Below are 12209 nucleotides of genomic sequence, written 5' to 3'. Positions count from 1 at the left end.
TCCATGTGTGGGACATGCACACCTGATCATGACCATGTACGGGGCTTGTACCCCTGACCATGAAATCTTACAGTGGATCCCTTGCTGACTTGTCCCGGACTAGGACTCACAAGGGGCCAGTCACCACTCTAGGTCCTGTACGGGGCTTGTACCCCTGACCATGAAATCTTACAGTGGATCCCTTGCTGACTTGTCCCGGACTAGGACTCACAAGGGGCCAGTCACCACTCTAGGTCCTGCACCAGCTTGTACATGAACTTGTAAGGGACTTGTACCCCTGACCATGAACTCTTAGAGTGGATCCCTTGCTGACTCATCCTGGACTAGGGCTCACAAGGGGCCAGTTACCACTCTGGTCTAGCCTCCACTTGATCATCCAGCAACCCCTGTTGAAGTCATGCAAATAGGTGACGATATCTTCTCCTTGTTTCCCATAAAACACAAAAACAGTCACCACCTTGCAAGCCCAAACCATTTGTCCATCATCTCTACCAAAAAGAGGTCAAATGCCAATATCAAACTCAAACCCAAGCCAACTACCTGAGGTCTCCACCAAAAAAGGATGAGGAATTTTATGATAGGCACATCATTCAACAATCACAGTCTTGCAGCCTACAGTGGATAATTGGTTGAGTTATTGTTATTAACACTAATATCACCACCTCCAGATAGCTGTTTAACCCATATACTAAACACCTCTCTATTGATCGATGGTCACAATCTCATATCTAATACTAATGACACATCATCCATATAATATTTGATCCTGCAAAATTATCCAAAGCTTAATTGGATATCTTTAATCCAAGATCTGTATAAATTCCTTTACCGACATAACCGAAAGAAAAAGCTGCCACATGATCATTCCCTCGTAAGGATATATCCTTAACACAACATGTGTAAACTAGGCTTTAAAACAAATGGAAACCATGAACCATACCGATCACCTTTATTTCCAAGTACATGCATGAAATATTCCTCTAACCTAGTCAAGTCAGAGGCCCACGAGCTGCTCCCATAAACACCTTGCAACATCTCTTCTACAAACAAGCCAACATCTAAGCCATAGGAACAGCCCTTGCATGCAAGTATGAGAATCACCTTTGAACTGGGCCTATGTGAATGTTGTTAAGGTTTTGATCTTAATATAGAAGGACTTTGACCTGGTTAATAGAGCGACGAATGACGAAGCTCCCAGGCAAGGGATAAACCTTCGGTGATGATGAGTATGCGGAGAGGGCAGCCCAAATTAGTACGAAACATCAGCCTTCATGCAAGCACCAAATGCTGCTCAGCTACCCCCCAAACCATCCAGTATACAGCTGTTTGCACTTCCCAAGAAGCCACCACAAGCCAGAAAATGCCGGGTCTAAATATACACATAAAATTGCTTGAAGCACTCATGCTAGGCAGCACTGAAAACCATCTCTGCAGCACAACTACTGGCCCCCAACCAGGCAACTCCAGCCTGTTTCAAGCACCAGACCTGTGGACCAACTTATTTCCAGCTATCGTGCGCATGCATGCAATGATAAGGAGCCAACCAATATCTGTTCATGCTCGTCTCGAAACTCCTCTTATGTCCTGTGCAATCCAATCATTCAAATAGAGACTCTCCACATGCCTGTTCTCTTTCTCTCAAGGCCTTACGCCATGAAGCCAATGCCCAAAGAAAAAAAAATTACAGCCCTCACTTCCAAAATGGCTAGCTGTTCCAAAACTCCAAAAAATCACATGTAACTGCACAAAGCATGAGTTGAGATTCCAAGGCTGTACTCCACTTTTCAACCACACTTTTTACTGCACGTCATTGCTTTTACCAAACGAAGGCAGCTCTGCTCATTAGAGAGGCTGGAACCTTACTAGAAGTGGACTGGTCAAGGTCCATGTCCATTACACATCCTAATAAATCCTTTCCTGATACCTGCCCTATCCAGGCCGCCACCTCTACCTGAGCCATACCCAGCCACCATTTCTAAAATCAAGAGCTCGCTCTTCATATGTCTCATGATCAACACCAAGGGGCAAGATCCAAAATCATTGGGTCCCCCACTCCCTCTACTCGCTAGCTTAGCCCCCAACTGAATCCCCCACTGCCTCAGATAGTCCTAGACATTAGCCTTGGGGCTAACCCACAATAAAATGCTCTTAAATGTAGAATTTCCTCACAACCAATAGCTGAACAGCTTCAATGTCTCTCCTAACAACCAAATCTTGAATAATTTCCTTGTGAGGATAAGGATTAGGCAGGCTTGGCGAGATCCAGTCCCAGTAACTAGTTCAACTTTAGATACAAGTTGATCACTAATCTTCACAAATAGAATTTCCTTCTCAAAAACATGAACGCTTTTTGCATCTTTGACAAAGAACTCTTCACTGCTCTATCTTGAATGTAACTGCCATAGGCAATAGCAGTCATTACAAGAGATTTTGGCCATCGTGTATAGGTGTTTTCTTGAGTGTGTTAATTAGGCCACACATAATACTTAATTTCTCACTGTGCATAAATGACCCATTTTTCTTTACATCATCAGTAATGTCCTGTGACACCAAATGTAAACTTGAGATATATGCTTCCTCACTCATTTTGAGGGAAATATCTAGTTTTGCATCAAATTTCGGAATGTCCGCTCTCCCCAACCCAAAAAACGTATGCACAATTCTCCAACGATGCCCTACCCTCTGTCATACTTGTTTTTACACTCTGCCTCAACTTTGTTTGTTTCCTCCAGCAAGTCAGTACCTGCATAGATGTGAGACATGAAGACATAAGCTACAGAATCTTTTTCATCCAAATGCATTGCATGTCTGAAGGCCTCCTTTCCAAACTCCACATTTCCCAAATTTCTACAAGCACCCAGCACAATGTGCCACACCACCGGATTAGGACAGAGAGGCAGTTTCTTGATAATTGCTGCTGCCTTGTCTAATTGGCCTGATCGGCCAAGGAGATCAACCACACACATGTGGTGCTCAAGAGTTGGAACAATGCCATAGTCTTTGCTCATGGCCTCAAAATATGTCCAACTCTTATTGAATAGACCTGTGCGACTGCATGCACTTAGAACAACAACAAAGGTGACCGGGTCTGGCTTTATTCCTCCACCTAGCATTCTGTCAAATATATTAAAAACATTTTCACTTTCTCCAAGCTGGGCATATCCTCGCATTAGTGCAGTCCATGAGACTACATCTCGAACTGGAAGCTTGTCAAACACTTGTTGTGCTTTTGCAAGGGAGCCACATTTCGCATACATATCGACCAAGGTGTTGCCAACAAGGTCTCTTTCCAGCAAACCCTGTCTTTCAATCTCAGCATGTATTTCATGGCCCTTGTCTATGGCTCCTATGCTGCCACAAGCTTGCAAGCAGCAAACAAATGTGGCAGTATCTGGAGGGACACCCCTGAGTTGCATCTGTTCAAAACACTTCAGTGCTTCCTCACCATATCCGTGTTCAGCATATCCGGCGATCAAAGCATTCCACGAGACTGTGTTTTGAACTGGAAGCCTGTCAAACACTTGCTTTGCTTTTGTAAGTGACCCACATTTAGCATACATATCCACCAAGGTGCTGCTGACAAAAAAATTTTCTTCTAGAAACCCCTGTCTTTCAATCTCGGTATGGATTTCTCGGACCTTGTCTGTGGCTCCTACCCTGGCACAAGCTTTCAAGCTGCACACAAACGTGACAACATCCGGGGAGACACCCTCAAGTTGCATCTGTTCAAAACACTTGAGCGCTTCCTCACCATGCCCATGTTCAGCATACTTTGTAATTAATGCAGTCCATGAGACTACATCTCGAACTGGAAGCTTGTCAAACACTTGCTGTGCTATGGCAAACAAGCCGCATTCGGCATACATATCAACCAATGTGTTGCCAACAACAATATCTTTTTCCAACAACCCCCGCCTTTCAATCTCAGCATGTATTTCTAGGCCCTTGTCAGTGGCTCCTATGCTGGCACAAGCTTTCAAGCTGCAAACAAACGTAGCAGCATTCGGGGATACACCCTCAAGTTGCATCTGTTCAATACAGTTGAGTGCTTCATCACCATGCCCATGTTCAACATATCCTGCAATTAGTGCAGTCCATGACACTACATCTCGAGCAGGAAGCTTGTCAAACACTTGTTGTGCCATGGCCAGCGAGCCACACTTGGCATACATATCAACCAAGGTGTTGCCAACAGCAAGGTCTTTTTCCAACAACCCATGTCTTTCAATCTCAGCATGTATTTCTTTGCCCTTCTCAGTGGCTCCTATGCTTGCACAAGCTTTCAAGCTGCAAACACACGTGACGGCATCCGGGGAAACACCCTCTAGTTGCATCTGTTCAAAACACTTCAGTGCTTTTTCACCATGCCCATGTTCAGCATATCCTGCAATAAGTGCATTCCATGACACTATGTTTCGAACTGGAAGGCTGTCAAACAATTTCTGTGCTGTGGCAAGCAAGCCACATTTGGCATACATATCAACCAAGGTGCTGCCAACAGCAAGGTCTCTCTCAAGCAATCCCTGTCTATCAATATCAGCATGTATTTCTCTGCCCTTGTCTACGGCTCCTACACTGCCACACGCTTTCAAGCTGCAAACAAGTGTGACAGCATCTGGGAACACACCCTCGAGTTGCATCTGTTCAAAACAATTAAGAGCTTCTACACCATGCCCATGTTCAGCATATCCTGCGATTAGTGCATTCCATGAGACTACGTCTCGCACTGGAAGCTTGTCAAACACTTGCTGTGCTATAGCAAGGAAGTCAAATTTAGCGTACATATCCACCAAAGTGTTGCCAACAACAAGGTCTTTTTCCAGCAGCCCCTGTCTTTCAATCTCAGCATGTATTTCTTTTCCCTTGTCTGTCGCTCCTGTTCTACCACATGCTTTCAAGCTGCAAACAAATGTAACAGCATCCGGAGAGACACCCTCTAGTTGCATCTGTTCAAAACACTTGAGTGCTTCCTCACCATGCCCATGTTCCGAATATCCTGAGATTAATGCATTCCACAAAACTACATTTCGAACTGGAAGCCTGTCAAACACTTGCTGTGCTTTTGCAAGCAAGCCACATTTAGCATACATATCAACCAAGGTGCTGCCAACAAAAAGGTTTCTTTCGAGAAACCCCTGTCTTTCAATCTCAGCATGTATTTCTTGGCCCTTGTCTGTGGCTCCTATGCTAATACAAGCTTTTAAGCTGCAAACAAATGTGACAGCATCTGGGGAGGCACCCTCAAGTTGCATCTGTTCAAAACACTTGAGTGCTTCCTCACCATGTCCATGTTCGGCATACCCTGCAATTAGGGTGGTCCATGAGACTGCATCTCGAACTGGAAGCTTGTCAAACACTTGCTGCGCCAAGGCAAGCGAGCCACATTTGGCATACATGCCAACCAAGGTGTTTCCAATGACAAGGTCTTTTTCCAACAGCCCCTGTCTTTCAATCTCAGAATGTATTTCTCGGCCTTTGTCTGTTGCTCCTATGCTGCCACAAGCTTTCAAGCTGCAAATAAAAGTGACAGCATTTGGGGAGACACCCTCAAGTTGCATCTGTTCAAAGCACTTGAGTGCTTCCTCACCATGCCCATGTTCAGCATACCCTGCCATTAGTGCAGTCCATGAGACAACATTTCGAACTGGAAGCTTGTCAAACACTTGCTGTGCTTTGGCAAGCAAGCCACATTTGGCATACATATCAACCAAGGCGCTGCCAACAAAAATGTTTCTTTCAAGCAACCCTGCTCTAGAAACGTCAGCATGTATTTCAAAGCCTCTTTTGAGATCTTTCAGCTTCGCACAAGCCTTCAGTAAGGTGACAAAAGTAGGAGCACTGGGATGTACAGAATCATCCCGTTGCATTTTCTGGTACACGGTGAAAGCATGCTGTGGTTTTCCGCATTTGATATAACCAGTAATAAGAGAATTCCAGGACCATTCATTCTGATACAACAGCCTGTCAAATGCCTGCTGCGCATCACGCATGCTTCCAACTTCCACCAACATCGAGACAAGGTAGTTCCCCAGTGATCTGTGAGCTTCCAGCCCATTTTTGCGAATGTAGGCATGCAAGCGCAGCGCATATTCTAGGTCTCTCTCCTTCCTGCACTTGTCCAAGATGCGTGCAAGGTCCTCAAGGGAAGGCTGGGAGAGCACCCCTTCTTCCAAGGAAAGGAGTACTGTTCTCCAACCACAGCCAGTACTGTTCTTCACTTCTTCTTCTTCTTGTGCTTTGTGCATTCCCCCTTGCCTTAGCCTGTCTGTGATCCAACATGGATTGTACCGGGCGTCCATCCATAGCGATTCGTGGGTAACTTTATGCTTGAAATCTGGAGCCCCTGGGTTTGTCTGCATCACGCACACAGGAGAGAAGGGCAAGTAACTAATCGCGAGAGCATCATCACTGACTCAGAGCAAGAAAGGAACTTACTTTGCTCTTTCGGTTGTCCGACCAGAGGGAGGGATCCCTCAAGTAGTCCTTCCACAAGCGCTCGGTCCGTGCTCGTGAAGTCTGCATCCCCGCTACACAACTTGAACATGCCTGAGGAGGGCAACGCCATGCACGAGAGAGAGAGAGAGAGAGAGAGAGAGAGAGAGAGAAGCGCATGTGTTTTGTATATGTGTCGTTCCTCTCTCTACTCATGTCGTTTCATAAAACATTTTCATATACTGCTTGAGGTTCCCTCATTAATCATCGGAAAACCCTTGATTAATGACCCTCCAAATTGGATAATTGAGCACGGATGTGAGGTCGTCAAAGAGGACAAGTGTTCAGGTTGCTAGGCATTCCAATGGGTTTCGGAGTGACCAATGAAACAGGGATGGCAGTGGGTAATGGAAAGAGTGAAAGCAAAGTTTGATAGATGGAAGGGTTACCAACAGAATTTAGCAAGAAGATGCTTGGTGCTTAAACATCTACTCTATCCCACACGACCATTTACTTCCTCTCATGCTGGACACCCTCTAAGAGTAATATTAAAGAGCTACAGACATTATGCCGAAATTTCCTCTAGTCTAGGGATGCGGATGTGTACAAAATTCCTAAGGTTGCTTGGACATATTGCACACAAAAGGGAGGATTGGGGATTCCAAATGTAGAGGACTTAGCCATCATATGGCAGCCAAATGGATCATAAGAAGTATATACCAACTTGAGTCTGACTGGTCAGTTCTAATTGATAGAAATCATAGAGCACATAGACTATATAGACCTCAATGGAAAAACCTCTCGTTCCTCCCAATGTTTCTCTCAGTAGAATCTAGATCAAATCCTCCGGCTCTGATCTGGTTAGAAGTATGTGGTCTACATGGAACAAAGTCAGGAAAACACTATGCCTATCAAAGATCACTAGGAAAGCTGCAAGTATTTTCCATGTGGATTCCATCTGGTTCTCCCTTTACATGGATGATTATGTGGATGCACATAATTTGAAGAAAGCTCATAAATTATCTAAGAAGGAGATTCAATGGTAGGAAGATATATGGGATTTCACTGCACAAACATGGTTTGAGACTGATCAAGTAATGCACATGTATAGACTCAATAGAGAGGATATGCTCTTCATACAGTCTATAGTTTCCAAGTGGGTCCCAGACAAGACCATGCTCATTCAATGCAGAAATGCCTTTACACTGGATGCTCTTTATTGGTCCCAGTCCAGTTTCCCTTTTGCCCCCCCCCTACCGTTTAATGGAATGCCGATACATGTTAGACTCAATACAAAATGAAACATCCTGTGGGATAGAAAACAATGGGAATTCCAATTCTCAAAAATTTGGTCAACGGTAATTCCTCCAAAGAAATCGATTCTATTATGGCTCATTATGCATAAAGGGTTATGGACTAACTCTACAGAAAAAAAAAATCAGAATTGGAGATGGATTGTGCCCCCGCTGCAAACAGGAATAAAAAACCATACCCCACCTTTTTATTACAAGCGTCTTGGAACTGGTTCAACAATGCCTTTCCCTAGTCAAGAAATCTCAGTTAACATGGAAGCAAATCCTACTTGGAGACTTCTTTGGCTGCTCATCAAAACTTTGGAATACAATTAGGGCATAATATATTTGGTGTGTTTGGATTATGCGCAATTATTCAGTGTTCCATAATGCAATTTCTCTCAAATGCCCTTGCCTGAGGAGTGCTCTTTATGTGCAGATGAGGATGATTTTAAAAGCAGACATTATTGTATGTCGGGCCCAGCAATCGCGAATTGAAGTGGAAGAAGCTCTGGCCATCAATGAAGCTCGTGTGACAAGTATGAATAAAAGGTTAGAAACATCAAGGCAAATCGTGAGAGGCATGAGTAGGAATGGATAGAGGTTGGAAACCAGCTTGTAGATGAAGATGCTGAGTTAGCCCAATTCTTATTAGAGCTCATTAAGATTAAGAACTCCATTCAGGATTATCAATGAGTTAAGATTCTCTGGAAAAAGCTTTTTTTGTATCTGGAATGTTAGTTTATGAATAATACAAATCCTCTCGTACCGATTATTACTATTTTTTTAAAAGAAGAAATCCTTTTCATTAGGATTTATATACATTAGGATAGAAATGCTTTTCACTAGATATATATATATACCTAAATGAATTCAAGAACATGTCCAAATTCACCATATAAGAAAGTACAATTTATAACCTCATGGTAGTCATCCACAAGACAATAAACCATCAACTCCATCATACATAATATAGACTATATACTACGACATCCCCACTAACGTCATCAGTGCCCAATAGTGGGTGTAGAACTTGGTATCAATATATGCTTCCACACACACACCTCCATGCACACACACAGCATACATTCATACAAAGGTCTGTGTACTGAGTTTTTGTCAGAGCTCCGGAGATACAGGGCAAACTCAACCATAATGAAGCCTAGCACCAAGGATCATAACAAATAGATAGAATTATTACAACAAAAATGATCCCATTAACCTTAGCTAACGTTAGTGCTTGAAAACCATAGCTTTCTACGATTAATTGAAAGATTTTTATTTTTCACTCATTGTGGCCCCCTATTCATGCACATCACGTAGCTCACAACCATGCACATAACCTTGTCTTGTATTGTCTCTATATTTTATTCACTTAACTATCCATCGTAAATTCTCTTAAAAATTATAAATTAATTTAATAATTATAAATTTAAATGGCTAAAATAGGGGCCTACGTTGATGAGTGTGAGAAGAGCTTTTACGTTATTTTTTAAAAATTTGTGGAAACATTAATTACACTTACATTTCAGGCTCGCTGTTCTTTCAGAGTCTCATACAGTTCACCAAAGATATCTAGCATTAGACTCATTTCCTAAATTTGGTATGCCCCTATTATTTCTTGAATAATAAACCTTGGCCAATCAAATGTTAATGTTTCTTTACAAAATCTTATTATCTCTAATTTGACTATATGTATTTTGAATTTTTAACTTATTCCAACTTCACGATATGAAATTTGCATGTCCACTAATACAACATAAAGATATACCTAGATGAATCTAGGAACATGCCCAAATTCACCATATAAGAAAGTGTAATTTATAACCTCATGGTAGTCATCCACAAGACAATAAATGTTATGGGAATATATTTTAAGCCCTCTTAAAAATATTATTCTACCCTCTTAGATAATTTGGGGACGCTTAGATTATCTTTGCATCAAACCAAATTATGTTAATATCATGGATAATGCCATTATAAATATTAATGTGTTTGGTGGATATTGACTGACGCATGTTTGGGGTCTCCAATGTTTGTTTCAATTGGTTTATATGGAGGGGTGATTCCTGGGTTACTTACGCCTGACAAACATGTGTGTGGCTATGGTTTATATGCTTATGGAATATTTATTTCACCAATTTATTGTTGGTTATTTTATAGGTGAAGAGGATTCCGAAGATTGAAGAGAAGTTACACAAATTTATTACTTGGCACACCATTTTTGTAAACAAGCTTTGTATATACATGTGCTAACTTGTGCAAGTTTTGATTTATTTAGAAAAGCCTTAGTTTATCAAGCTTAGACTTGATCTTTAATATCTTGTAAAGCGTGATATGCTTTAAACCCAAGCCTCAATTTATGGACACTCTATTTTTGAAGATAAGAGTGCCGTGCAAGAAAAGCACCATTTTGTATTTTTGGAGGCTATGGCCTAAATTAGAATAAAGTATATCATAAATACTCATGTGGGGGGGGAGGGAAATAGGCCATACACACATGAGGGGGATGATTTCACCCAATCTTGGAGTCGTGTTTTATGAGCTAAGTATTTTTATTTGTTTTTTCTCTCAATTATTGAATATGTTGAGCATGTGGTGTTTGATGAATTATTTGAATTAAATCAATTCTTGCAAGTTTCTTTAAATTCTATCTTTCTAGAAAATTAGTGATAGTGGTATCAAAGCTAGATCTAGTAAGATGGAGACAAGAATTGAAAGCTTAAAAGCTTAATTCAAAGGTTTTTGAAGAGTTCCATCTATTATCCAAGGGGCAAAAACCAAAGGATAAGGGGAGGGTGGCAAACCACTCTGTAGAAAACCACAAGACCACCTTCTCTATTGAAAGTGGTTTTCCCAAATTGTTAGCCTCTTCTTTATCCATCCGTATGGATGAAGTCTACAATTGAAGGGAAATCCGGCTTAGCTTTTGGATTGCTAAACTACTGCAACAAGAAGAAATCTATAATGGACGGTGCATAATCTCCCACAAATCTATATAATTGGAGAAGCTTTAATCTCTTTTTGTGAGGCTAATTTTTCTTTTGAAAAATAAAATCTTAATTAAATAAGTTTTTCCCTTCTTCTCTCCATGGCGACTAGCAGCGCGAACCTTCTTCTCTCCCATTCTGTTCCAATTATGGGCAAGTAGTGGCATTGGCGATTTTTTTAATCCTTCTATGCGGCGTCGCTTAAAAGAGATGCAGGCGATTTTTTTTTTACAGTGGGACGTTTCGTTTTTTCAAAGGCTTTATAAGCTTTGTCTAGAAGATTTACTCATGTATGGTGTTACCATTTGGGGATTGATCAGCCACATGATCCCTGTACATGTTCACATCATCACTATAGGGGGTATTTATAGCATTTATATAGTAGTGATTATATAGATGTAGGCTAATAATGGACCATGTTGGACTTTTTTCCTCTTTAGGAGGTTTTTCCCCCGAATGTGCGCACTCTTGTGAGTGTGTTAGTGACCTTATCATATCACTTCACGTGTACTTCACTCATTCTCATCAATCTACTTTGAGTCGTGCTTCCATCATCTATGTGTGTGTTGCTACATTGATCTCCACCATTCTAACAAAATCATCATTTTTTTCTCCTCATTTTGGATGTAGAGTTGGAAGCTCCATTTACAAAGGCTACACAAGGAATGTCATTTCTTTTATACCCAAAACTTGACGTGCAAAATGCTTTACCTTGTTCTCCAATTATTTCTTTGCTTTTAGTTTTTTTAATCTTCTTGGCCTACAGTCATAATACATACATCACCGTCTTCTATGTTTTCTTTGATCATATCTTATTTTGAGATGTTATATAAAGAACAAAATGGCCTTTTCATTTTTTACAAGTCCATGAGTTGCTTGGTGGTGATCTAGAGAAACTGCTTTGTTCCTTGAAGTCTTGAATGCAATCTCTTAAGGTTTTCATATTTAGTTACATCCCTTTTGTAAGATACTTTTATAGATCCTTATCTCGGTGAGCTGATCAAAATGAAAGACTTAAACAAAGCTCTAACCTTTGCTAGGTCCTCCTCTCTATAGAAATCAAGATTTTACTAAATGTCTAATCATGAAAACCGTGTTGACTACTCGATTTTTGCTCTATCTTGCAAAGTTAGTGCTGCCAATAAGACGTGTAATTGAATTTTTTTTAGCTCTCTCTTGATTCTTCAAGTTTTTAAATCTCTCACATGAAATAAAGGGAGAGAAAAAAAAAAGAGAGACAAGGGGAGAGAAACATAGACCCGCGTAATGGAAAGGAGGTGCTTGATATGAGTCCTACAAAAGAAAATTCCCTTTAGGAAAGGGACCATAAAAGGTGTTGGGGGGAGTGGGGGTGTTATTTACATTGAAACCATAAATGGTGCCTCTTAGAGGAATGCGAAGGGATCGAAGCACAAAGACATGTAATGGAAAGGAGGTGTCTGATATGAGCCATAAATAAGAGGAATCCCTTTAGGAAAGGGACTAGAAGGAAGAA

The 12209-nt window shown here is 41.3% G+C and overlaps 1 protein-coding gene across 1 annotated transcript; it reads right to left on the bottom strand.

The window, feature by feature from the left end:
- Positions 1-923: 923 nt before the first annotated feature.
- LOC147625746 (pentatricopeptide repeat-containing protein At2g39620-like) lies at positions 924-6727 on the bottom strand. Its single transcript, XM_086817296.1, has 2 exons — positions 6436-6727; positions 924-6353 (listed from the first exon to the last, which is right to left on the bottom strand). The coding sequence occupies exons 1-2, from the start codon at positions 6646-6648 to the stop codon at positions 2676-2678; spliced, it is 3891 nt and encodes a 1296-aa protein (XP_086673422.1). The 5' UTR covers positions 6649-6727; the 3' UTR covers positions 924-2675.
- Between the last annotated feature and the right edge of the window lie 5482 nt (positions 6728-12209).

This window comes from Cibotium barometz, chromosome 23 (genome assembly GCF_041138505.1).
Source record: "Cibotium barometz isolate CiBa-2024 chromosome 23, ASM4113850v1, whole genome shotgun sequence".
NCBI classification, from domain to species: Eukaryota; Viridiplantae; Streptophyta; class Polypodiopsida; order Cyatheales; family Cibotiaceae; genus Cibotium; species Cibotium barometz.
Note: the sequence above shows the minus strand (reverse complement) of the source record. Positions and strands in the feature narration are given on the sequence as shown.